Source organism: Sinocyclocheilus rhinocerous, unplaced genomic scaffold (assembly GCF_001515625.1).
Source record: "Sinocyclocheilus rhinocerous isolate Xijiao unplaced genomic scaffold, SAMN03320098_v1.1 scaffold851, whole genome shotgun sequence".
Lineage (NCBI taxonomy): Eukaryota > Metazoa > Chordata > Actinopteri > Cypriniformes > Cyprinidae > Sinocyclocheilus > Sinocyclocheilus rhinocerous.
In genome coordinates this window covers 501477-524743 of record NW_015624573.1, presented here as the reverse complement: position 1 = coordinate 524743, position 23267 = coordinate 501477, and the positions used below count along the sequence as shown (strand labels likewise).

The 23267-nt window shown below is 37.3% G+C and overlaps 3 protein-coding genes across 4 annotated transcripts in view; 1 reads left to right on the top strand and 2 right to left on the bottom strand.

Annotated features, from left to right (window-relative positions):
- The window catches only part of birc6 (baculoviral IAP repeat containing 6), a 109571-nt gene extending 91385 nt beyond the window's left edge, over window positions 1–18186 (bottom strand). The window contains 5 exon segments of the mRNA XM_016558538.1: window positions 1124–1235; window positions 4146–4339; window positions 7414–7551; window positions 14345–14526; window positions 17759–18186. Of these exon segments, the coding sequence (XP_016414024.1) occupies window positions 1124–1235; window positions 4146–4339; window positions 7414–7551; window positions 14345–14526; window positions 17759–17957 (825 nt within the window). The 5' untranslated portion in view covers window positions 17958–18186.
- Window positions 18187–18630: 444 nt separating this feature from the next.
- LOC107744423 (protein YIPF4) lies at window positions 18631–21509 on the bottom strand. Of its 2 annotated transcripts, none has more exons than XM_016558066.1 (6): window positions 21158–21509; window positions 20763–20916; window positions 20509–20680; window positions 19846–19923; window positions 19644–19757; window positions 18631–19555 (listed from the first exon to the last, which is right to left on the bottom strand). In XM_016558066.1, the coding sequence occupies exons 1-6, from the start codon at window positions 21213–21215 to the stop codon at window positions 19418–19420; spliced, it is 714 nt and encodes a 237-aa protein (XP_016413552.1). In that variant the 5' UTR covers window positions 21216–21509; the 3' UTR covers window positions 18631–19417. The 2 variants fall into 2 exon arrangements, with proteins under 2 accessions (XP_016413552.1, XP_016413561.1); XM_016558075.1 differs by having other exon boundaries at window positions 19525–19571; window positions 19642–19757.
- Window positions 21510–21653: 144 nt separating this feature from the next.
- LOC107744706 (exonuclease 1-like) overlaps window positions 21654–23267 on the top strand; it is a 4624-nt gene continuing 3010 nt past the window's right edge. Inside the window, exons 1-5 of the mRNA XM_016558527.1 lie at window positions 21654–21724; window positions 22099–22328; window positions 22452–22571; window positions 22654–22777; window positions 22922–23059. Coding sequence (XP_016414013.1) covers window positions 22168–22328; window positions 22452–22571; window positions 22654–22777; window positions 22922–23059 — 543 coding nt within the window. The 5' untranslated portion in view covers window positions 21654–21724; window positions 22099–22167. The remainder of the gene's footprint in view (window positions 21725–22098; window positions 22329–22451; window positions 22572–22653; window positions 22778–22921; window positions 23060–23267) is intronic.

Below are 23267 nucleotides of genomic sequence, written 5' to 3'. Positions count from 1 at the left end.
GTATTTTTTGACAATATTCACTCATCATGACAGTAAAATAGGGCATTCTAAGTCAATATACTGCAGTATTTCCTCTCTCAATCAGTAGAAAATATGGTTAACACCCGGTCATGCATGAAAAAATTATACCGTCATGTACCGTGAAACCGGTATAATTTTGAAAAATACCGTGATATAATTTTTGGTCATACCGCCCAGCACTACACAGTGCCTTAATTTAATTTTTATAAAATGTTTAATAAATTGCGGTTTAATATGGTAAGTTTCATGATTTCAATTAATTAGACTTATTAAGTTAAATACAACTTAGTTTGACCATTAAAACAGTCTAGAAAAATGTAAATGGAATTTAGGGAAATATGAAACAGATTTCATAGGGCCCTAAGCATGTTACATTAGCACAAGTCTTGCATGAAAGACTCTGCAACTTATTTACCAACACATCTGGTATAACATCTGGTATAACCCTTAAAGAAACATCAGTTCATAATCACGTTTTCCCATTTCGCTCTATTTCTTAAACTAACAGAATGTCTCTTTGCTGTGGCATCACCCTTTCATCCACAACACAGAGGCACTGTTCTCCCTTCACTTCGATCGGTTGGCATGACAACAGGGAACATGGGTGAGAGAAGTAGTGTGGTCTCTTTGGTTACCAGCACCGCTCAACCCTCCTTGGCATGCATGGTGACTCGAATAAAGACAATACATCATGTACCAGCGCATCATCGGGAATTCCCTGATTTTACAATAAAACCGAAAGAGAAACGTTCATAAAATGATCTTTGAACTCATAATAGACACCTCAAACATTAACCGACGGTACTGTCCTGGATTTATCTCTGTTGTTTATATAGTCTGAACAATTAGAAAATACAATTCGTTCATTCTTGTTGACCCAGTTTCAGGTCTGTGCTCAAAATGATTTCACTTTCAATAGTGATACAAACAGACTTTCACAATCAGTCAGTGACCATCAAGAGGAATCATTCAAACAGTGAAAAAAGAAACCAAAAATAATACATACCACACGAAAAGCAAAACGAAGAGGACCTGAGCAGGGCGAAATTTAAAGGTGACAGTCAAATTTGAAAAGAATCCTTGCCATGGCAATGACACAAACCTGGTGATAAAAGCCTGCCTGGGCCATGGGATCAGGCTGAGCCCACCTGTAGCCAGTATGAGGCCAGGATGTGAACGTCTCTCTCCTGTTAGCTTCACTGTACATCAAAGACCTGTAAATATCACATATACACTCTTAAGTCAAAAAAATAAATATTTTGTGGTGAAGAGGCACAAACAGCACTTCAAATCATTCTACATCCTCAAATCCACTATAATTAAATACACGTATTTCTGTAGAAAATGTAAGCGGCGCTTGCCCATGCTGTCACCATATAAGGTGTTCTGGGTGGTTTCCAGTGTGTTTTAATGTGTTTACTTAAAGGGGTCATGAACTGAGAAATCAAAATTCCCTTGATGTTTTGACATATAAGATGTAGGGTTGGGAATTGAAAATCGATTCCGATTCCAGAATCGGATACTTAAGGTCAGGAATCGGATACTTGTTGTCAAATTAAAATTTCGATTCCGCGTATCGATTCCTATGCGCTTTTTTTCTTCATCTGTGAGGACCCGACCTAGCGATCTGCCAGGACCTTGCTCGCTAATCTAAGTGCTCCAAAGTTTGGCTACATTTGCGATCAGAAGCCAAAAAAGCTAAGTATAATATCTGTGATAGCTAAACATGTTGCAAGAGAGGTGTCACCACCAACATGACAAAGCACTTTAATTTAATAGATCGTTAAAGATCGCGAACACGATTCAAACACCAACGTGATTCTATTCCTAAATTACAATGATCTGTCTGTTTCATTCCTCAACCTTTGACGTGTGCGATCAATGTTGTGATCACTTGGTTCATCCGTGCAGCATACGATCACACCAGTGTGTTCTTTCACTCAAGTAGTGGAGTTGAGTACTTTGTCCGCCTCTGGACACGATACTATCGTCTATCGGCACAACCCTAGTTTGGAACGCACCGACAATGTCAGCTAGGGTGGGAATCGAAAATCAATTCCGATTCGAGGATCGGATACTTAAGGTCAGGAATTGGATACTTGTTGTCAAATTAAAATTTCGATTCCGCCTATCAATTCCTATGCGCTTTTTTTTTTCTTCATCTGTGAGGATCGGACCTAGCGATCTGCCTGGGCCTTGCTCGCTAATCTAAGCGCTCCAAAGTTTGGCTACATTTGCGATCAGAAGCCAAAAATGCTAAGTATAATATCTGTGATAGCTAAACATGTTGCAAGAGAGGTGTCACCACCAACATGACAAAGTACTTTAATTTAATAGATCGTTAAAGATCGCGAATGCGATTCAAACACCAACGTGATTCTATTCCTAAATTACATTGATTCGTCTGTTTCATTCCATTCCATTTCATTCATTCCAACATGTGCAATCAATGTTGTGATCACTTGGTTCGTCCGTGCAGCGTACGATCACACCAGTGTGATTTGAACATTTAAATCTTCGTTCGCGCTGCCATTGACCTAAAGAGAGCAGCTGTCTGTCATGAATGAAACAGCTTCACAGTCTTTTCAGCCACACAATATCATTATTTCTGTGTTACAAACATTCAAATCACAGAAGTACTGGGATAAAAGTTTATAGTTCAGATATAAACTGTGTCTCTGATGTGTACGGTAGCGATTAAAATAGAGTAAATCACCTTTTGAAAGTAATTTGACACTTCAAATGAAGATTTGTCAATTACATTGTTACGCCAGTAGGTGGCGAAAAGGGGCTGTTAAAATGTATTTGTCTTTGAATGATACAAGAGATTCGTTCAAGAACGCTGATTCACCCAGTAATGAAACAAGTACATCTTGAGTGAGTCATTTAATCATTCATTCATAAATTATCCTGTTAGCCTGTTGATTTTTGTTCATGGTATTCAGCTCCAATAAATGGTTTGCAAAAAAGAGACACAGGATAAATGTTTGATATCATTATTTAATCACATTGGAATCGAAACTGGGAATCGAAAAGAATCGGAATCGATAAGCAGAATCGGAATTGATAAAATTAAAACGATACCCAACCCTAATAAGAGGTCATTGTACTATAAAACGTCCTGTACGTTTCAGAGCAAGTTAGTCTAAAACCAGCTTATATTGAAGCCAATCTGCGAAAACGACTGATGTGGAATGTGCACTTTAAGGCGTAATAGTGCGGCTAAACACTGCCTCCACAGAAGAAGATCAACGCCTGCTTCCACATCACTGCCTGTTTAGCCCCGCCCACTGATTCGCACGTGTAGTGTAAAACAGGACAAAAAATAGCCTATTACTTCTAAATTATGTTTTATGTAAAAATCTTACCATTATAAGGGGACCCCAGAGAACAGTACAAAATAATAAAAAAGGCAGTTCATGACACCTTCAAGGTGTTCTGGGTGTTTTTAAAATAGTTTTTCCTTATTGGACTAAGCCGATACACCCTATCCTCCAAATATCAAAGATGTACTGGTTTATAGATAAGTCTATTGAATTTTGTCCCCTACTGTCCCCAAATGTAAAATGGAAATGGAAAAGTAAAAGCACAATTGACCCTTCACCAAGAGTTTGATTGACAGGCGATCGGACCAATCATAATGCCGAATTTGCCATTTTGTCCGACAAACAAACTAGAGAGGAGTGTTAGTAGATTAGCATCAGTAGAGTTGAACTTGAAAATGGTGCATTGACATCTTTCTGTTGTTGAGACAACATACTTTCTAATGTTCATTCATGTTTATTTCATGCTGTAACTAGTAGTAAAAGATCAGTTCACGTGCCGCTTGAACTGACACATTAAAGAGCCACAAAACCGTATTTATTATTTTATTTTCTTTCAAAGCTTAGACTTTGTTTCATACCAAAAGTAAGGCCGTTGTCAATGTCCTCGTTGCTCTGTGATGTATTTCTCACTGCGCCATGGCTTGTCAGTCATAGCAATAGTAGCTAACGGGGGTGGGTCTTTGCGAAGGATCAATTCTCAAGCTGCACTATTTGCAGAAACCTTTACAATTTTGAATGCTTTTATGCTATCACAAATAATCTGACAAACACCGAATTGACCCTTTCCTGTGCAGTTACCTGTCTACAGAGCGCCCGGGTCCGACACCCAGCTCTGGCCTGCCGCTCGGTAAGAGGTAGGAGAGTCTGTCCATGACCGAAGAGGCGACCGACAGTGCTGCGACATTCTGATTCAACTTTTTCAACTCGTTCACGATGGCACTCGTTACCACCTTCAGCACGTGATGAGGGAGATGGAAGGTCACGGTCGCCCACTGGAAAGTGAGAAAGATGGAGGGTGACATTACATTTCAACAGCATTTACAGCAGGAAGGCATGCAAGATGGTGTAAATAATAGGCCTATGTCTTTTTTAGGAGCTTGTAACAGCTGCAAAGACTTGAGGATTTTCCGAGTTCAGCTGCCTAATTTCAGGCCAAAGTGTTTAAATATTTCTAAACTGAAATGTCTGAACAAGTCTGAACAAGCTTGTTCACAACAATCCTGACTTATTTTGACTTTCACTCTCATTTAAACCTAGAAAAAACTCCAATGTTCAAACATGAAATAACCTGATACACAATCTGTGCTCTTTCCAAGAGCCTGGAAAGTTCCAGAACCCAGTGCAGTGGCCTGAAAGGGGTCAATGGAGAGCTGAGTGAGAAATCCATCACCGCAGCTAACGCTCATTGTTATAGCAGTGCCATCTGGATGTCCGCCAAATTGCGGAAAAAAGGGTGCTTGGATGACTACACAAGGGAACGCTGCACTTACTTTCATTTTTTTTTTTACCACATGAGGCTGATGCCGTGGTCCACTGCGAAACTGCATGAAGAGGACTGCAGTAATATGCTGATGGCTTGGAGGATGCAGGGGAGAAACATGCCGTCATTATTAACTGCAGAGGCCCATTTATTTAAAGACTCCGAAAGAAAGTGCTGATCTAGGATCAGTTTCCTTCCTCCTATCTAGATGAATATGACTGATGCGTAGATGGGGTAAACCGTTCCTAGATCAGCATTTATGGGGGGTCCTTATAAACACACCATTTAAATACAGGAGCTCTTGTTTTCTCACTACAAAGATGCAATCTGTACGTACTATACACAAAAGACTAAAGACATTTCTGCTTTCAGTACACGTGCTTTAAGATTTAATTATATTTTTTTAACAATTGAATATAACTTTGTATTATTTTTTATTTATTGTATTTTACTTGTTTATTTATTAATTTTTATATATGAATTTATGCTTTTTGTTTTTTTGTAATTTTTTACATTTGTTGTATTTTGGTTATTGTACATTACTTAATTTATTTTATTTATTCGTATTGTGTTTTGTTGTTAATTTTTCATTTTGCAATTATATTTATATTTGTTGTACATTGTTTATTGGTATTGTTTTTTTATTACTGGCACAATATTTCTTTTTTTTATGTTTTACTTAAAGCTGCAGTCCGTAACTTTTTTGTGTTCAAAATTTACTAAATTTATATAATAAGCGAGTACACCATGAATCCATTTTCCAAACCGTGTTTTTGGCCTGTCCTGAATCACTACGGTACACCTATAATAAGTGTTTATATTTGGACTATTTAGACTGGTTCGTGTAGGTACCGCTGCGGAGTAGCCCAGTACTTGCGTGATTCGCCATAGACATAAACAGAGAGAAGTAGCTCCGGCTACAATGTTCTTCCGCAAGACGAACGCAGTTCTGTTTATTAACCGCTAGAGCGCCAAAAGTTACGGACTGCAGCTTTAAATGTATGTAAAACAATTATGCCAATAATTATACCAAGACCGAAAATTACTTGCAGGGAAACAAAATTGTACTTGGAAAAAGAACAAAAATGGAAAAAAGCTATCCGTTTAGTAACTTTCTGCTGCATAAAGTACTACTGACACAATCTAAATCACAGTCACGCCTAATCATGTGTTACTGAGCGTAAGCTGAGTGTTTCTCTCTGCATTCTTACAGTAGCAGTAGTGACAGTATGTATAAAGACAGAGGGAGTCTTAAGATGGACCTCAGCTCTGACAGACTTCACTGGCACAGGTGCATTAGTGGGAGTCTTTGATCATCCTCCTGTTACTGCTGGGCTACTGATACACCTCAGAGCTCTGCAGCACTGCTGTTCAATACAGCCTGTGTGTGTCTGCACAGATAAGTCACTGTGAGGATGTGTCTCATGAATAATCTATACGCTGTAATGCTACATGACTCAACTATTCTTGCTTATTAACAAACACACAGTCAGATTGCATTACATCAGCAAACATGTCACCACACACACTGTGCCACAAGGTTTTAATCCGACATTATGGGACCCACAAATTCAAGTAAGGAAAAGTAGCTTGCCAGACGCTCTGCAGCACTGAAACATGAAGCCAAATCCCAGCACTGTTTGTGAGAGACAGAGAACCAGTCCTGTGATTAAAGAACACTTTAAGAACGCATTACACAATCAAGCCAAAGTCGCATCAGATCCAGCTATGAATTTTATCAAAAATTCTTGATAGGACAAAATATGTTTTCTATGGAAGCCTGTTTCTGCTTCAGAGTAAATAAATTAAGAAATAAAGTCACAATTGCGAGAAATTAAGCAACAATTGTAAGATATGAAGTTTTTTAAAAAACAACAACAACAACTGTGAAATATAAAAGACTCAACTGTAAAATATGATGTCCCAAATGTATAAAATTGCAAAATATAATGCCCCAAAGATATAAAATCAATTCAGAGAAATAAAATTGCAGTTGTAGCTATAAAGATGTAACTGAGATATAAAGGTGCATTGTAAGATATAGTTTTAATTGCGAGCTATAGTCACATTTGTGAGCTATAAAGTCTAATTATTAGACAATTAAAACAAAAAGTGAGATATTAAGTCACTTATTAGAAAGGTGCAATTTTGAGTTATGATTATGAGAAATAAAGTCACAGTTGTCAGATATAAAGCCAATTATGAGAAATACAATTTCAAACTGTTGCAATGAAGATGTAATTGTGAGATATTAAGGTGCAACTGTGAGCTATATTACCATAATTATTACAATTGTGAACCACAACGTTGCAATTCTGATATATAAATTTACAATTACAAGAAATAAAGAGGCCATTATGACATATAAATTACTTCCAATTACCATTTTAGCCATAAACAGGCTTGACTCACAAAAAGATTAAAATAGTCATTCAACCTCTAGTAGGCTAGGTTGATTATTCATTAAGCTATTTATATTTCTACACTTTGCACTTTTTTTACAACTCTGTGGTTACAAAAACATTATAATGATTAGAACAGTGAGATGACTTATGAATGATGCATCCTCCTTCCTGTTAGACAAACCTTTGCCACTTTGTGATTGGCCGCCGTCTCATGTGAGGTATTCTCCAGGCCTTCTTTGAGCTGGGTGAGAAAGAGATCGTAACCCTCCGTGTTGGAAACATCCACCTTCTCCATACAAGCATACAACATCTGCTGGGCCTGCAGGGGAACACGATGTACATTGTATTTCACGTTTACCATCTATTCAAACCTCAAAGTTGCAGAATATAAGCAATAAGTCATTCATCTATATACAGAGCACATGAAAGTCCATCACAGTTAAAGCAACTGCACTGTGATGGCCTCATTGAGTCTGTATTTTCTCATGTGGATATCAAATGATAGTGTTGAAGTGTTACGTCTTTAGACTGCTTCAGATTATTAAGGGATACTGATCTCAAAGGACAACTAGCACAGGAGGGATTGTACTTTCTACTGCAGGAAACATTAGATATTACAGAACCAAGACAGTAAAGATGTTACACAAGATTACTATTTCAATAATGCTGTTCCTCTAAAATTCCTATTCATCAAAGAATCCTACAAAATGTATCGAGGTTTCAACAAAAATATTAATTAGCAAAATTGTTTGGCTGTAATAAGAAATATTACTTGAGCATCAAATCAGCATGTTAAAAATATTTCTGAAGGATCATGTGACACTGAAAACCGGAACAGTTAATTGAAATACTAATTACTGTTTTACTGTATTTTTAAACAAATAAATGCAGCTCTAGACATCATAAGAGATTTCAAAAACATTTAAAAATTCTTAACCAATCTCAAACTTTTGAACTGTAGTGTACTTTTAGACTAACCTGGGTTACCCCGATTCAAACTTAAAGGCGGGGGGTGAACAAAGGCCTTCTGTAGCGAATCGATGCATTTTTTAAGAAAAATATCCATATTCTAAACGTAATAATTACTTTAATGTAGCTTGCGCCAACAGTTGTACATGGAAGCAGCTCCGGGAGGATGACGTATGAGGTCGGCGTTGCGCATGCGCCGGTGGGTCTCGTGAAAACCAACGTTTATTAACAGGAGCAAAGGAAGCAAAGTTTCCTTACTTTAGCAAAGGAAAACCAGTCTCCTCTTGACTTATATCGAAATCCTCCGACATTCTTCTTTACAAATCCTTGTTTTGTACTTCTAATAAGTGGCCGTTGTTTTGTTTTGATCTCATCCCTGCGCTTCCGCGTTCGTCACTTCTGAGCGGCGCATTATATGTAGTATTTAATGTAGCGCATCGAAAATATAGGCTACATATAATAATAATAATAATAATATATATGGGGCCCCGCGTCGCGCCCTGCAGTGTTCAGTGCGCATGTTTCACTCTCCTCGTCACTGCGCAGTTTGACGCTCCGCTCATATCATGAACGAACAATGAACAATACATTTATTACAGTATTTATTAATCTTTCTTAATGTTAATTCACTGTTAGTTCATGTTAATTCAGAGTGCATTAACTGTTAACAAGCACAACTGTTGATTTTAATAATGCATTAGTAAATGTTGAAATTAACATGAACTAAGATTAGTAAATGCTGAAGAACTATTGTTAATTCTTAGTTCATTAACTAAAGTAGTTAACTAATGAACCTTATTATAGTGTTACCAATATTAATATAAATTCTGTCCAGTTTTACTGTGTTACTTTTAGGAAAGCCCCGTCCGCATTTAAATCGGATGTATGGACTTAGTTCGGATTTGTAAACAAGGAGGGGATGTAAGTAGGGATGCACCGAAAATATAGGCTACATATAATAATAATATATATGTCGCGCCCCGCCCGGCAGTGTTCACTCTCCTCGTCACTGCGCAGTTTGACGCTCCGCTCAATATTCCAATCTATGAATGTGCGTTCCACTCGTGTACCGCTCATGCTCACCGGAAAAGCAAAGTTCGCTCAAATAACGCGCTGACAGGAAATTTCTATGCAGTATAGGCCTACTTGTTCCGGTTTGCAGTAGCGCTACTGTGCTGTAACATGGTGTAGGCTAGTTCAGCTGTACTGGGCAACGCTGGTAAAATAATGCTACCTTCAGTGACGCTATGCTCTGCTATGCTATGCTCTGCTCATATGCTCTGATAATAATAGCTTTGTAGGACTATACATTATTTGGATAATTAGTAAAAAAAAACAACAACAACTTCTATCTGATTCTGTTACATAGAAGTGAATAAAAATAATATATTGATATTTAATATTAAGGTAACACTTTTCAATAAGGTTCCATTAGTTAATGTTAGTTAATGTATTAACTATCATGAACGAACAATGAACAATACATTTATTACAGTATTTATTCATCTTTCTTAATGTTAGTTAATGAGAATACAGTTATTCACTGTTAGTTCATGTTAATTCAGAGTGCATTAACTGTTAACAAGCACAACTGTTGATTTTAATAATGCATTAGTAAATGTTGAAATTAACATGAACTAAGATTAGTAAATGCTAAAGAACTATTGTTCCTTCTTAGTTCATTAACTAAAGTAGTTAACTAATGAACCTTATTGTAAAGTGTTACCAATATTAATATAAATTCTGTCCAGTTTTATTGTTACTTTCAGTAAACGTGTGGTTATTTTATTGGCTTGTGATTTTTTATTTTTTATTTTTTTTTTTATTCAGTATCATTAAAATTGAGTTCAATTTAAAAAGTCTTACAAAATTACTTTATATTATTTAATAAAATAGCAGTTTCGGTTTTCGGCCAAGTGCATCCAGAATTTTTGGTTTCCGTTTCGGCCCAGAATTTTCATTTCGGTTCATCCCTAGATGTAAGACTACATGTTTTATTTAATTTAATTTTAATTTAACAGTAATTTACTTTCAAATTCCCCAATTGCTGAAGGGTCTGCACAACTTTTTAGTACAATTTCAAGTTGCGCTGTTCAAAATACCTGTAGTAGCACAGCAGTGCATACCTGTTTACATTTAATTAAGGTGGACTAGATTAGACTGTAATACAAATAGTTGAGTTTGCCAGGTGCATACAACATTTATGACAGGTTTTCATGAAAGTGTTGGTCAGTTTGTCTGCTTGACAATCCCATTTTGCACTGCAACAATAAAACTGAAGTGAGATAAACAAACTGAGAAATGTTTCTTTTTTAGTTTAAACAGATGTTGTCAAAGTTTTCCTTTGGGGACATAATTTGAAGTTGGAAAAAGGTAATAAATTGCAATATATCGCAGAATATCACAATATATTTAAAATCGCAATAATATTGTATCGTGACACAAGTATCGTGATAATATCGTATCGTGAGGCCTCTGGTGATTCCCACCCCTAGTAATTTATGGGCTAATTTTCATTTTTGGGTGAACTTTAATGAATCTAATTACAAACAGAAACAGTCTTTATTCCATTTCATATTGATTTGTACTGACATTTTATGTAAAACATCCATAGGGTCAGCACTGAATTAGGCTTGCCGCGGGATAGACGGTGTTGACGGTGATACCGGTGTTAAGCCGCAACACCTTGATTTTTGCCGTTTATCTAAGGTGATTTTGGAAGTTCGTTTCTTATTTCGAACATTCGTTTCTTATTTAATTGGTTCCACATTGTTTGCTGATTTTTATTTTATTTAAACTTTGTGTCATTTATTTATTTTATTTCACATCAAGGTGTATGCCGTGCCTCCAAGCTTTCTTACTCGTTTTGCTAATAAACGTTCTACGTTTCTTATTTATTTGGTTATATTATATATATATATATATATATTATACATGTTTATTTAGCCTATTTCCAGTTTTGTATACCTATTTAAACTTTATGCAAGTTATTTGTTATTTTATATTAGGCATAGCCTGCCCTTTAGCATGGTGTATTTTTATTTGTTTTGTTAATAAAAGTTCTATGTTTTATATATAGGCTAAAGTGAGTTTGACGTTGTATTTTGTTGTTGCATTCAAGCAACTGACGGCGAACTGCCGCTAATTCGAAAGTGAAAGTAAATTGCACACGGCGCTTTTAAGCTATTTAAAAGCGAAGGAAAGCGAGGAAAATAGGGAAAATTCAAACAAACAATTGCTTTACGCCGAATTGCCACTATTTGAAAGTGAAAGTAATATGCACACGCCGCTTTTACAAGCTATTTAAAAGTGAAGGAAAGCGAGAAAAAGAGGGAACGCCCCTGCGGTGATACCGGTGTTGTCACAGGTCAATTAACCGGTGGGAAAATTTCCTCACCGTCACAACCCTACACTGAATATTGTGAACCTGAGCACATCATGATGCCTCTATTTTGATGCTTCACTCCAGAGCTCAATGCACTGGGGAACAATGTCACGAATCGTTAAAGGGCCTTAATACGCTGTGTCTCTTTTACCGAGCGCTCAGATGGAAGCTCACGCCTTATATTACTCACTACCTATGAATAAGAATAAAAGCACATCACAGGGATGTTCAGCTGATGTTTCAAACAATACTGCATCTGTTGGCTCCACCTAGAGATTTCCAACTATTTATGCTATTTTTGTGTGCCAAAACGCTTGAGTAGTAACGTTAAACTCATAAAAATGGCATGACGGCAATGTAATTTTAGATGTGTACAGAAGTGAAACACAGCCTCAGAGCTTAGAAAGACCAAATATAAAGGTAGGCCTCAATAAAACGGTCTCACCCTTTTTACCACGTCGAATCAGTACCATAAAAACAATAAGCTAATCACGACCAACATTATGCTATTAAAAATCCTATATAAACAGATTTACTTCCAGCACTGCGGTGATGACTCATGTTTACACTTCAGCTCTCACATTTCACTGTACACGTTTATGAATGGCCTTTCTGAACAAGTTGAGTCACATGACTCAGGCACGTCAGTCTGAGACTAGGGAACTCCTAAGTTAACTCATGTGACCTAGAAGAACAGATCGGGCTCCCATGAGGAACAGCTCATGGCCTGCAGAAGTTTGTTTTGACATCAATGGCCTCTATTGTGTATTGTAAAATGTCATCTCAAAACAAATGCACATGTAGATCAAAACTGGATTTCAGGCATAAGAAGGATGATACGCATGTCACTGCCATATTTTTATTTCTAGTTTTTTCTTTTTTTTAAAAGAGCATTCAAAGAAATGCAGACAGTGGAAACTAATAAAAGTTTGGGGGTCTGTAAGATTAGCTTATTTAATGTTTTTGAATAAAGTTTCTTATGCACATCAAGGCTGCATTTAGTAAAAAAATCCAGTAAATACAACAGTACAATGTGAAATATTATTACAATTTAAAATAGCAGTCTTCTATTTGAATATATTTTCAAGTGTAATTCATTCCTTAGAATGAAAAGAATTTTCAGCGTCTCACTATATGACGGCATGAACACAAAAACTTAATCCCCAGAGCTGCTGTGAGAGTCACTTCGCGAGAATTTTACCGTTTCATTTGAGAAAACTAGCATCATCATACTGTATACACACAGAAACTTCATGGCAACCTGTCAAAATAAAAGTACGGTTTAACATGTAACAGAAATATATTACTCTTGTATTACTTTTGTAAAGTATAATGTACATCTTTAAATATTCCATTTTCTATCCAATTTAAATAAAACAATTAAATGATAAAAATAAATATTACAACCAGATTAATCACTTAATTGTAGAAAAAATAATACAATGTTTTAAAGGAATATTCACACTATTTTTCTTCCATGTATTAATTTCAACAGTAAACCTCATTTATTTGCCAAAAAATAAAAGGGTTTAATTTTTATTTGATTTCAAATAAATGTTTAATGTCTTCATTTGATTTTCAGAAAAATTAAAAAAAGAATTTCTAAAAAAAAAAAAAAAAAAAAGAATAAAAAGAAAAAAAGAAAGAAAGAAAAAGTTTGTAGGGCCCTATCGTTCAAAATGTTGAAATTGAGACTTTTGGACGTATTTTTTCACTGAAATAAATGTTTTTGTAATTACACAGAGTAAAGTACCGAAAAAAGATACCATTAGGTACCGGCACCGAAGTTCAGGTACCGATACCGGTACCGTACCGGTTAAAATGTGAACGGTACCCAACCCTAATGACAAATCAAGCCAATACCAAGCCTCAACATCCATAACTGCATCCAATTCAACAAGTCAAAAGACAAATCAAACATGCCCGATATGACCCTCGTTTTTACCAAAACAGACACAAACAACATGATATCTGAGTGTCAGACTATCTCAGGTTATATGCTCATCAGTCTACAAAATCCACTGGTTCTCACACATAAGCGTATGTGACCAGGGAGTGGTGAGAGCCGGGAGGTTTGTTTTCAGAGTGCCCTAGGAGACAATGGACCAGTCTGTCTGCATAGCACTCTTTGTCAGACTGGTTATGCGATCACTATATCAACAAGCGCACTCAAACAACTAGCATTTTGCTGAGTTGTAACCTACACCGTACACTAAGGAAGTGCATGACAATAATTCCTGTCGTGCAGTGTTGGATGAGCCACGGAAACTTGTTATATGCTATACTACACCATATTGACCTCAGTACCATACTGATGGATGACCTGTGCTTACACATGTTCTTCAAAAACATTCATGAAAAATTATAAGATCTTATGACTTAAACAGTATGTGCTGTCAAGCAGTGATGTGTCAGTTGAAAGCATTAATCAGCTGTAAGATAAACCGGGCAAATAATACTTGCCCTCTCGCGTTATAGACTTGCAAATGATACTTTTAACAAATATTTCAGCAATCATTCACATTTTAGATATGCATACCTTTAATTTCTTTGAACAAGATTTTAACTTATTTTTGCTTATTAAACACAATTGCAGACTCTAAAGAAAATGGTTCTATGCAGTTTAAAATGCTGGAAGCATCACTGTTTAGGTTTGCACCCCACAACCACATCAGCTATTTACTGATAGAGAGGTCAGGTAAAGAATATGCTGTACACATTCAATCAATATACAAAATGTGCATGCCGGGATTCTTACCTCGGTAACGGGCAGCTCCAGCTGCACCATGTCTTCTGGCTTGGACACAGGGGCCTGGAGAGCCGTGTCCAAAAGAAGGATCCCATTCAAGTCCTTCCTACAGCCGACGGCGTAATCGTCCACAAACAGCACTTTATCCACGGCTGGGAAGTACTGACACCTCACCCGGCCCCCAGGTTTAGCTGTCACAAAACACACATAGAAGGAGAGAGGGTGATCATTAGTGCTCAGTGCCTGCCAATATTTAGATGTTTTGCTACATTAAACCTACAAACACACGTCAAATAATTAAACACAAGTAAAACATTCTGTTATGTCATAAACTATATTTGACATGATAACTGCTGCTTACATTTTTTTTTATGATAAATGCATCATATTTAATTAAATACTACTTAATAATAAATAAAAACTTAAAAATAATATATTAAGATATTATAAAAAATAAAATATAAAGCAAGACACCCAAGGCCATGCATAACTATTTAGTAAAAAGTAATTGCAGTTTATCAAAAATGCAGTAATACTGAGAAATATTATTACAATATAAAATAACTATTTTCTATTTTAATACATTTTAAAATGAAATATATTCCTATGATGTCTTCAGTGTCACATGATCCTTCAGAAATCTTTCTAAATGCGGATTTGCTGCTCAAGAAACATTTATTATTAGTAGTATTGTTGAAAACAGCCGTGCTAATTAATATTTTTGTTAATATTGTTATAGATTTTTTTGCCTTAGGATTCTTTAAGTAATAAAAAGTTCAGAAGAACATCTTTATGTGAAATGAAAATCTTTTGTAACATGATAAAAAAAAAAAAAAAAACATGAACTCAAACGTTCAGGCGGAGAGTACAATTGAAATTGTTTCTTACAAAAAAAATAAAAAATAACAAAAGACTAATGAATTCAAGTGTGTGCAAATAAAGAGATACTAAACTTGTTCTGAGCTACACCCTCGTTTTAACAAAACAGAACTAAAAAACAAACATCCAGAACATTCACCAACACCAAACGAAGAAAAGTGAGAAATGCCACTGGCATCAGCATGTCATTCCAAAATATTCTGTTCCTTTTTACCCAAGAAGAAAAGCAAAGCACCATTTAACATGCATGAATGACAGAAAGCTGTATGCAAAATGACTGAAATCTGGTGAGCAGAATCAAAGTTTGAAAGCAGATTTGTTCAGTAACAATTCAATATGCTATAATATGTTACAACCTATTTTATACCTAAATTTGGTCTATTTTAATGCATTTTAAATCACACTTCTTAACATGAAAAACGTCTTAACTTCCACCCTTCAAATCTGCTCCTAAGTAGCTGTTACACACTCATGAGGGAAAAAAAAAAGAGAAAGCCTCTCCAATCAATATTGTCCAAACAAGCATGAGTCGACTGTTCTGCGCTAGCAACTCTCTATGCAAAGACTCGCTGCTAAATAACCTAATTGCAATTTCAAACAGACTAGTTAGCTGAGCGTGATATCTGCAACTCAACAATATCAAACTATCACAAGTCTCTAAATGTAACCCAACCACTAGCTTACTATCTTCACAAAGGTACAGACTTCTTGCTGCACACAGGGGATTTTCAACAAAGAATCATATGTGCTACAGTGTCACTGGTGTAAGACCAATCATTCCTTGCATTTCATATGCATCCATGGATAAACAGGTGTGCTTTTTTTACAGAACAGCACATCTCCGCTACTGTAATTCCAACCGCTGCTTTGCTGAGGACATGAATGAAGTTAAACTCCTTAAACTGGCCTTTCAGATTAGTCCTAGACTAAATGTCACATTCACAACCTTTAGTTTAAATACTTTTAATCTGGCCTGGAGTTTGCCTGGAAAGTGGCTTAAAGCTACATTCACAAATGTTCACACACGTTCATTAACACACATTTGACAGAAGACTTTCTAAGACATTTGTCACTCTGAAAGCACGTGATGATGATTTCCTGCTGATTACAGAACCGGCTTTTTTAACAAAATGCGCATGACAATCGCATTCGATTAATCGTGCAGCCCTAACTGCAAAGATACCCGTTTACATCCTTTAGTGTCCAGCTGTCCTTTCTTCAAAGCATTTAGGCTTGCAGTGTCATCTTATGACAGTTAATGAGCTAGACGTTTCATAAGAATAATGACACAAACTAGGAGACTGAAGAAATGTCTGAAAGAGTGCCCGTTTAACCCATTTGCTTAGTGAATATTACTGCTTCAGGCAACAATACACAACTACAATGTAATTATTATGCCTTTAACAAACAGAATAAAAGATAAAACACTCAAACACAGACTGACAAGGTCAATAATGTACATATTAACAACACCGCCACAGGCACTCATTCTTCCGTTCAAAATGACATGTTTAACAGCAAACCGGCACAGAAAGCACCCAAACACACTATCATAAAATTAATACAAATCAATATAATATTCATACTTTATGCAACCATACAGACAGCCGTCACCTGTCAGGGTTGGCATAAACATGAGCAGTGTTACGGATCCGTAGCAGACAGGCTAGGCTATCGCTAGGCTAACGTTAGCATGATTAGCTAAACCTCTGTCAGCTCATTTAGAGCCAAAAATCTAAAAGTGTTTACTGTAAAAGCCAAAAACTGTGTTAAGATGTACTCTATATCACTGACATGTATTGAGATATTGGTTGAATGTCACTGACACCAAGTACGAGAAAGACACACACTAATACGAGCTGATATTTGCTAATGTTTAGATTAGCTTTAGTACCGCTTTACCCTAATATCGGGTCAGATTTTAGTCTTGGTTTATCTTTATTTGACTTATAAAGACAAGGAGTGGTGTGAAATGTAAGTAAGCGGTACTGATGTGTACATAAACGGTGTGTTCGTGAGTAACGTGGCAATGTTTACAGTGATCCGGCAGCACAACAGATCCAGAAGGCCCGAAACAGTGAGGATCATCCGGAGGCCCAAAGACTGAGAGATCACTGTCACAACAACAACTATCAAGAGAGAGCGATTATTCTCACAAACACCTATCAGGAGTGATGGACGATCCATCAGGAGCCTGAATAGTAAGGTGTCGATCTTAAAGCACTGCTCTATCAGGAGGCCCTGGAGTGAAGGATCACTCTCACACAGTCCTTCATACAAGAAAATATCGCATAGGGACATATATTTTGACAGTCCTCCACAAGGAGTCCAAACAGAGGAGAGTCATTCCCACAACACTGCACCATCAGAAGATCAAACACTATCTATCAAGATAATCTTGACACTCTCCTTCTCCATCACAAGCTATATAGGAGGAAAGGATCTCCCATACGTCTCCTCTATGAGGAGGTCCAGCCCAGGATTCTGTACTATGATCCCGGACGGGTGTTAAATCCCTCTGAGCTCGTCCGAACCGAAACTCACCGTGCAGAGCCGAGGCCTGTAAAATAGCCCCGGAGGTGCCGTCGATGACTTTGATGCTGCCCCGGCTGGTGACGGCCAGGATGGCGTTGAGGGCCGGGTGGTAGGACAGACTCCGCAGGCCCTCCTCATCGCAGCGCAGACAGCCGTCCCTCAGCACGACCCAGTCCGGCGAGCCTGGCGAGGCCGCCGCCGCCGCCATCTTCCTGCTATCTTCCCTTCCTGCCTTCCCTCCCTCTTCAGTAGCTCCTCCGTGGACGCGACTCGACGAGAAAACGTTAAAGCTGAATCCCGAAGTACCGCTGCGCGTCCACTGCGGGCTCTAAACCTCCTCCTGATACCGCAGGAGCAGCGATTCACCATCAGCGGAGCGGAAACCAGCGGCTCCTTCTGCTCACACACTCAGCGTTAAACGGAACTGGCGTAGTCACCGTGTGATCGCCCGCCGCACCTCAGGGGGCGCTGTCGATAGATAGATAGATAGAAAAGTCACACATAGAAAAGTCACAGCTTTTAAGGTTTAGTTAAAAATTACAATTATTTAGTATTATGTAAAAACCAGGTAAAAACTAATAAATATTTTTTTAATCTTTTTGATAAAATTATCTGTTAGCAATTACACTTACCATGATGCTTGTCAATAATTTTTTCAGCAAATATCCAACCACCTTTTTTTTTGTTTTGATGCGTCTTGTCTTTAACAGTAGATACAACACTCTTGTGTCCTCAAAATATTATGCATAATCACTTTTTTGATTGTTTACTGTTACAACCAGTAGCCAAACATTTTTAATGAATATGAAATTAACAAATAAATCATGCAATTAAGTATTATTATTCCACAACATTAATGAGATTCACAACAAAAAGTGTAATTACAGTGTCAATAGATTTTAATCTGATTCATGAATATAACAATTTCCAGACTCAATTGTTTTAGCTCAACTAATATGGTAACATATGTCTGCAGTGTACACATCACCAGGTAGAAAGTTGTTTTCAATTGCATGTTCTACAAATAAAAATTCCTTTCCTTTTTGGCTACATTTACATAAATAAAATACACCACAGCCATATAAAATGACCAATTCAAGGCACCCATTCAAAGCAGACCTTTTTAATCTAAGCTGTACTGCCTGCATACTCTCTTTTTCCATGTAGAACTCATAAATTAAAAATGAAAACTGATTAGATCAAGAATTCAGTGAATGTATTGGATCAGTCTACAACAACAACAAAATCTGTCTACCGTCAGCTGGTTAACTCAAAGTTTTCACCATTATGTGTGGTGACACACAATTTCTGTTACATGACTATCATGCTTTCCATAATCTTTTACAATATAAAGTTCTCTTTTTTTTCCTTTTGGGGTTTGTAAATATCATGTAAAACCAGGGCTCCAGATTTCGGTGGCAGAGGGATCTCTGCAAACAGGGCTTCCACAGTAAAAGATGCAGCTTTTTATTGTGTACAAAATAAATGGAAGCAGTTAAATACACTAATGTCTGTACACCTCATTCCCCAAAGCATATAGGATTATAAACAGGGTAAAAGAAAATGCAAATTCCTTCTTGGTCTTCATGGAACATCCCTGCTGTGTAGCTCTCCACAGTGCTCTTTGTCAATGTCCAAGCAACGAGCCAATCAAAGCCTGTGGTCAATTCAGACTCCAGTATACAGAGACAGGAAGTAGATGTACAAAAGAAAGATGGGATATATGAGAAGGGGTTTCTTCGTCTTGAATTCATCACCGACGAGTAAAGAGGCAGCACTGTACGCAGCCCAGAATACTCCAAAAAGCTAGAGGGGGGGGGGACCCATATTTACATATTATATCATCAATATCATACATAATTTCATATTCTTTTTTTTTTTAATTCATATTTACCTTTATGAGTGTAGAGACGACTTCAAAACCCCCAATGACCAGGAGAAGTGGAGCTATTACAATGAGTGGGAGCAAAGAATAGCCAATAACTCCAAGCACTTGTCCATAAGACACCTATAAATAAAATTAAAAACCATGAGTGGGCATCCTTTTCAACTCATAAAAATCATATGCTATCTGACGCTTCACAAGATATAAATACCTCTCCACCCAGCACTCTTGCAAGAAGGAAAATAGTAAGTGATCCAAATATCCAGATCGTAATAATCCAGGAAACAACCTGATTGGTCAAAAAAAGATATATAACATATTAAAAAATATTCCAAATTTGATGCATTTCTGCTTCTGTTTTGACTAACTAAATCATGCAAGTGACAAGGAAACTGAAATGAAAAATTATACAAAATAATGAATCTCTCCGATCTTCATGCCTTCCTGAAAGTCACTTTAGTATGGTGCTATTAATATAATATTACTACTACTATTCTACTATAATACTATTATATTTATTTTCTTAATAATTATCTAATTAATACTTAATGTTTAATAATTTTTAGGGTTCTCAGTCTATAAAAACTTGCATTAAATTAGAGAAGTAATAAGAAATGTCATCACCCCTTCATTATGGCATAATGAATATTTAAAGATATTCTAAACATTAAAAATATTTGATGAATAGACATTGTGGTTTTAGAAGCACAAATATCATTAATTTTATTTCCATGTTATTGAAGATAACCTTGTCATAAGCCTACAGTCCATGGCAATCTATTTTGGATTTTGATGGTAGGTCTATGTGCACATGCATCTTCACTAAACATATAAAATACTGCTCATGGTCAAGATACAAAGACTCAATTCTCACCCTAAACTGTCCATAGATGGAGATCATGGAGAAGAGCAGGACAACAGCCAGCGGGCCCCAGAAATCAGGATTGTCCCTCACCACCTGTCTATTAAAACCCAGCGAGGGCATGGGCATCAACACACACCTGATCTTGTAGTAGATGTCCTTTAAATCAATGTCCAACTCCTCCCTGCACAAACACAGACAACAAATTAACACAACCAAAACCAAATGTGAAATCAAGCATCAGAAATCGAGTTCCAAAAACTCACAGGAGCGGTTTAGTGTCCTCAGAATCCTCTTCCTCCACCTCCAGCAACCATCCATAACCTCTCTGTTTTAGGAAGGTGGTGGGGTAAGTATCCCTGGTGGAATCAGGGCCCATATTTAGTGTGATATCTGGTGCATCGATGGTGCCACTGAGCTCTGGTGGGTAAGAGGTTGTTTTAGATAAATACAGCTCACTATTGCATCCCTATTTAGTCTACAAACAACACCCGTGTCATGATACATTAAGAGGCTTGATCATTCACATACTTGGATATATTCTCATATTAATGTATGTATACACATGTATGTATCATACACACAAACAATTCCATCATAAAATAGATTAATATATCAGAGAAGAGACGTATGGATGCTTTGGGGCCTTTAACTACTGTACCTTCAGCGTCCGTCGAGGAGACGAAGGTAAAATCTCCGTTGGTGGGAGAGAACTGCATGGCAGACAGCAATAACAGCTCGGGCTTCACTCACGATCACACACACCGCCGCCGATCGCGCACCTTCACACCATTGCTACGTTTAACGATTCCTACCGATCAGCTTTCGGACGGGACTGCTGGCTCAAAACAGTCACGGAGGAAGCAGGAAGTGCAGAAAAAAACACAGACGACACGTCAAATCCTGGAGCAGAACGAAACGGGGAGGCGCGCGCTCCACCCAGCGCCAGAACCAAGCACCGACAACACACGTTCAATGCACCGAGACAGCACCACCCCGTGACCGTTCTGAAAAAAAAGTGTTACAAGTAATAAATAAATAAATAAAATGGGACATTTCCGATGTTGTGGAAATCCTTGTCCCGCCTCTTCCATGTTTATGCGCTGTGATTGGCTGTCTTTGTGAGGCTGACCAATAGGGTTATTCTGCAGTGATGTCAAGTTTTTTGCCGCTAAAGTTGAACCCCTGTAACATCAGTCAGACACTGAAGCAGAAGTAAAAGCTCTCGGTAAGTGTTTTTTTGATAAATACTAAAACAAAATTTTGTTTAATTTACACATGATTAAGGTATTAGCTTTAGCGGTCTGATTCTATCTCATGTTGTTCAGTCTATCTCAGTTGTTCAATTCTCAAGTTTCGCGAGAATTGTCAGTGGGCTTGGTTTTGGAGGGATTTGGCGGTTGAAGTCTTCTGTGGAGTGGACGTATGACAATCATTAAATGTATTAAAAGTTAATGTATATAGGTTTTTGTCTTTTTACATACGTCCTCGCGGTTGGACGGTTAGGAAATGTTTTCCGTTGACTTTTGAGGATGTGTTTATGTTCTTCAGTGCATCGTGTATTGTTATTGATCATCAGGGACTTTTGTTTTCATCTGATAGAGTGACACGGGCTGGATTCTGATAAACCATCATCTTCAGAGTAGACATCTGTCCTTCCAGATAGACAACATGGGAATTCAAGGCCTGTTGCAGTTTATCAAAGATGCCTCAGAGCCTATCAGTGTGAAGAAATACCGGGGACAGACAGTGGCGGTGGACACATACTGCTGGCTCCATAAGGGGGCATTTTCATGTGCAGAGAAACTTGCAAAAGGAGAACCTACAGATCAGTGAGTCGCTTCATTTATTTGCATGCAATATCCGGAGTATTTCAGCAGTTCAATCATTTCCAACATCATTTTCCAGGTTAAAATGTGCATTTCTCATGCTCACATTCATTGTGTGTCCATCAGGTATGTGTCGTACTGTATGAAGTTTGTGGATATGCTGCGTTCTTTTGGTGTTAAGCCAATCTTGGTGTTTGACGGACGTAACTTGCCATCCAAAAAGGAAGTGGAGAAGTCCCGGCGCGAGTAAGAACAGAATATTTATTGGAGAAAAAGTTCATTCGTTTAATTAAAAATTACGCATATTTAATGTATATTTCATTAACAGGCGTCGACAGGCAAATCTGCAGAAAGGCAAACAGCTGCTGCGGGAGGGTAAGATATCAGAAGCCAGAGAATGCTTTACCCGCAGTGTTAATATCACCCCATCTATGGCACATGATGTCATTAAGGTGAGACCATTGTATCTGATATCTGTAAACAATATTTGTTTTGGAATCAGTTAATTATTATGCAATATTGGAAACAGATTAATCAAGATTTACCTTTTTTTCTGTTTGGCATCTTTTCATTTATGCCTGTTTTCTGGTTTTCAGACTGCCAGGATGCGTGGAGTGGACTGTGTTGTTGCTCCGTATGAAGCAGATGCCCAGTTAGCTTTCCTAAACAAATCTGGTATCGCTCAGGCAGTGATCACAGAGGACTCGGATCTGCTGGCATTTGGGTGTAAAAAGGTACCAGTGCAATGTGCAATAGAAAAAAACACTTAACTAGAAACCAGGGCCAGTATTCACAAAACATCTTAAGGCTAAAAGTAGCTCATAACTTGCAGATTTAGGAGAAAATCTTAAAAATAATGGGCGTGTCAATCCTAAATTTAGGACTCCTAAATTTTAATTTAAAGCGTTTTAGCGCTAAAACTAGCTCCTAAATCTGTGAAAC

What these genes read in the sequence shown, in the direction of transcription:
- LOC107744423 (XM_016558066.1), bottom strand. Translation starts at nt 21,215, where the DNA reads ATGCAGTTCTCTCCCACCAACGGAGATTTTACCTTCGTCTCCTCGACG. An exon ending in CTCCTCGACGGACGCTGAAG is followed by an intron (nt 20,917 to 21,157) that starts GTACAGTAGTTA and finishes CTTACCCACCAG; the next exon opens with AGCTCAGTGGCACCATCGAT. An exon ending in CCATCTATGGACAGTTTAGG is followed by an intron (nt 19,924 to 20,508) that starts GTGAGAATTGAG and finishes TTGACCAATCAG; the next exon opens with GTTGTTTCCTGGATTATTAC.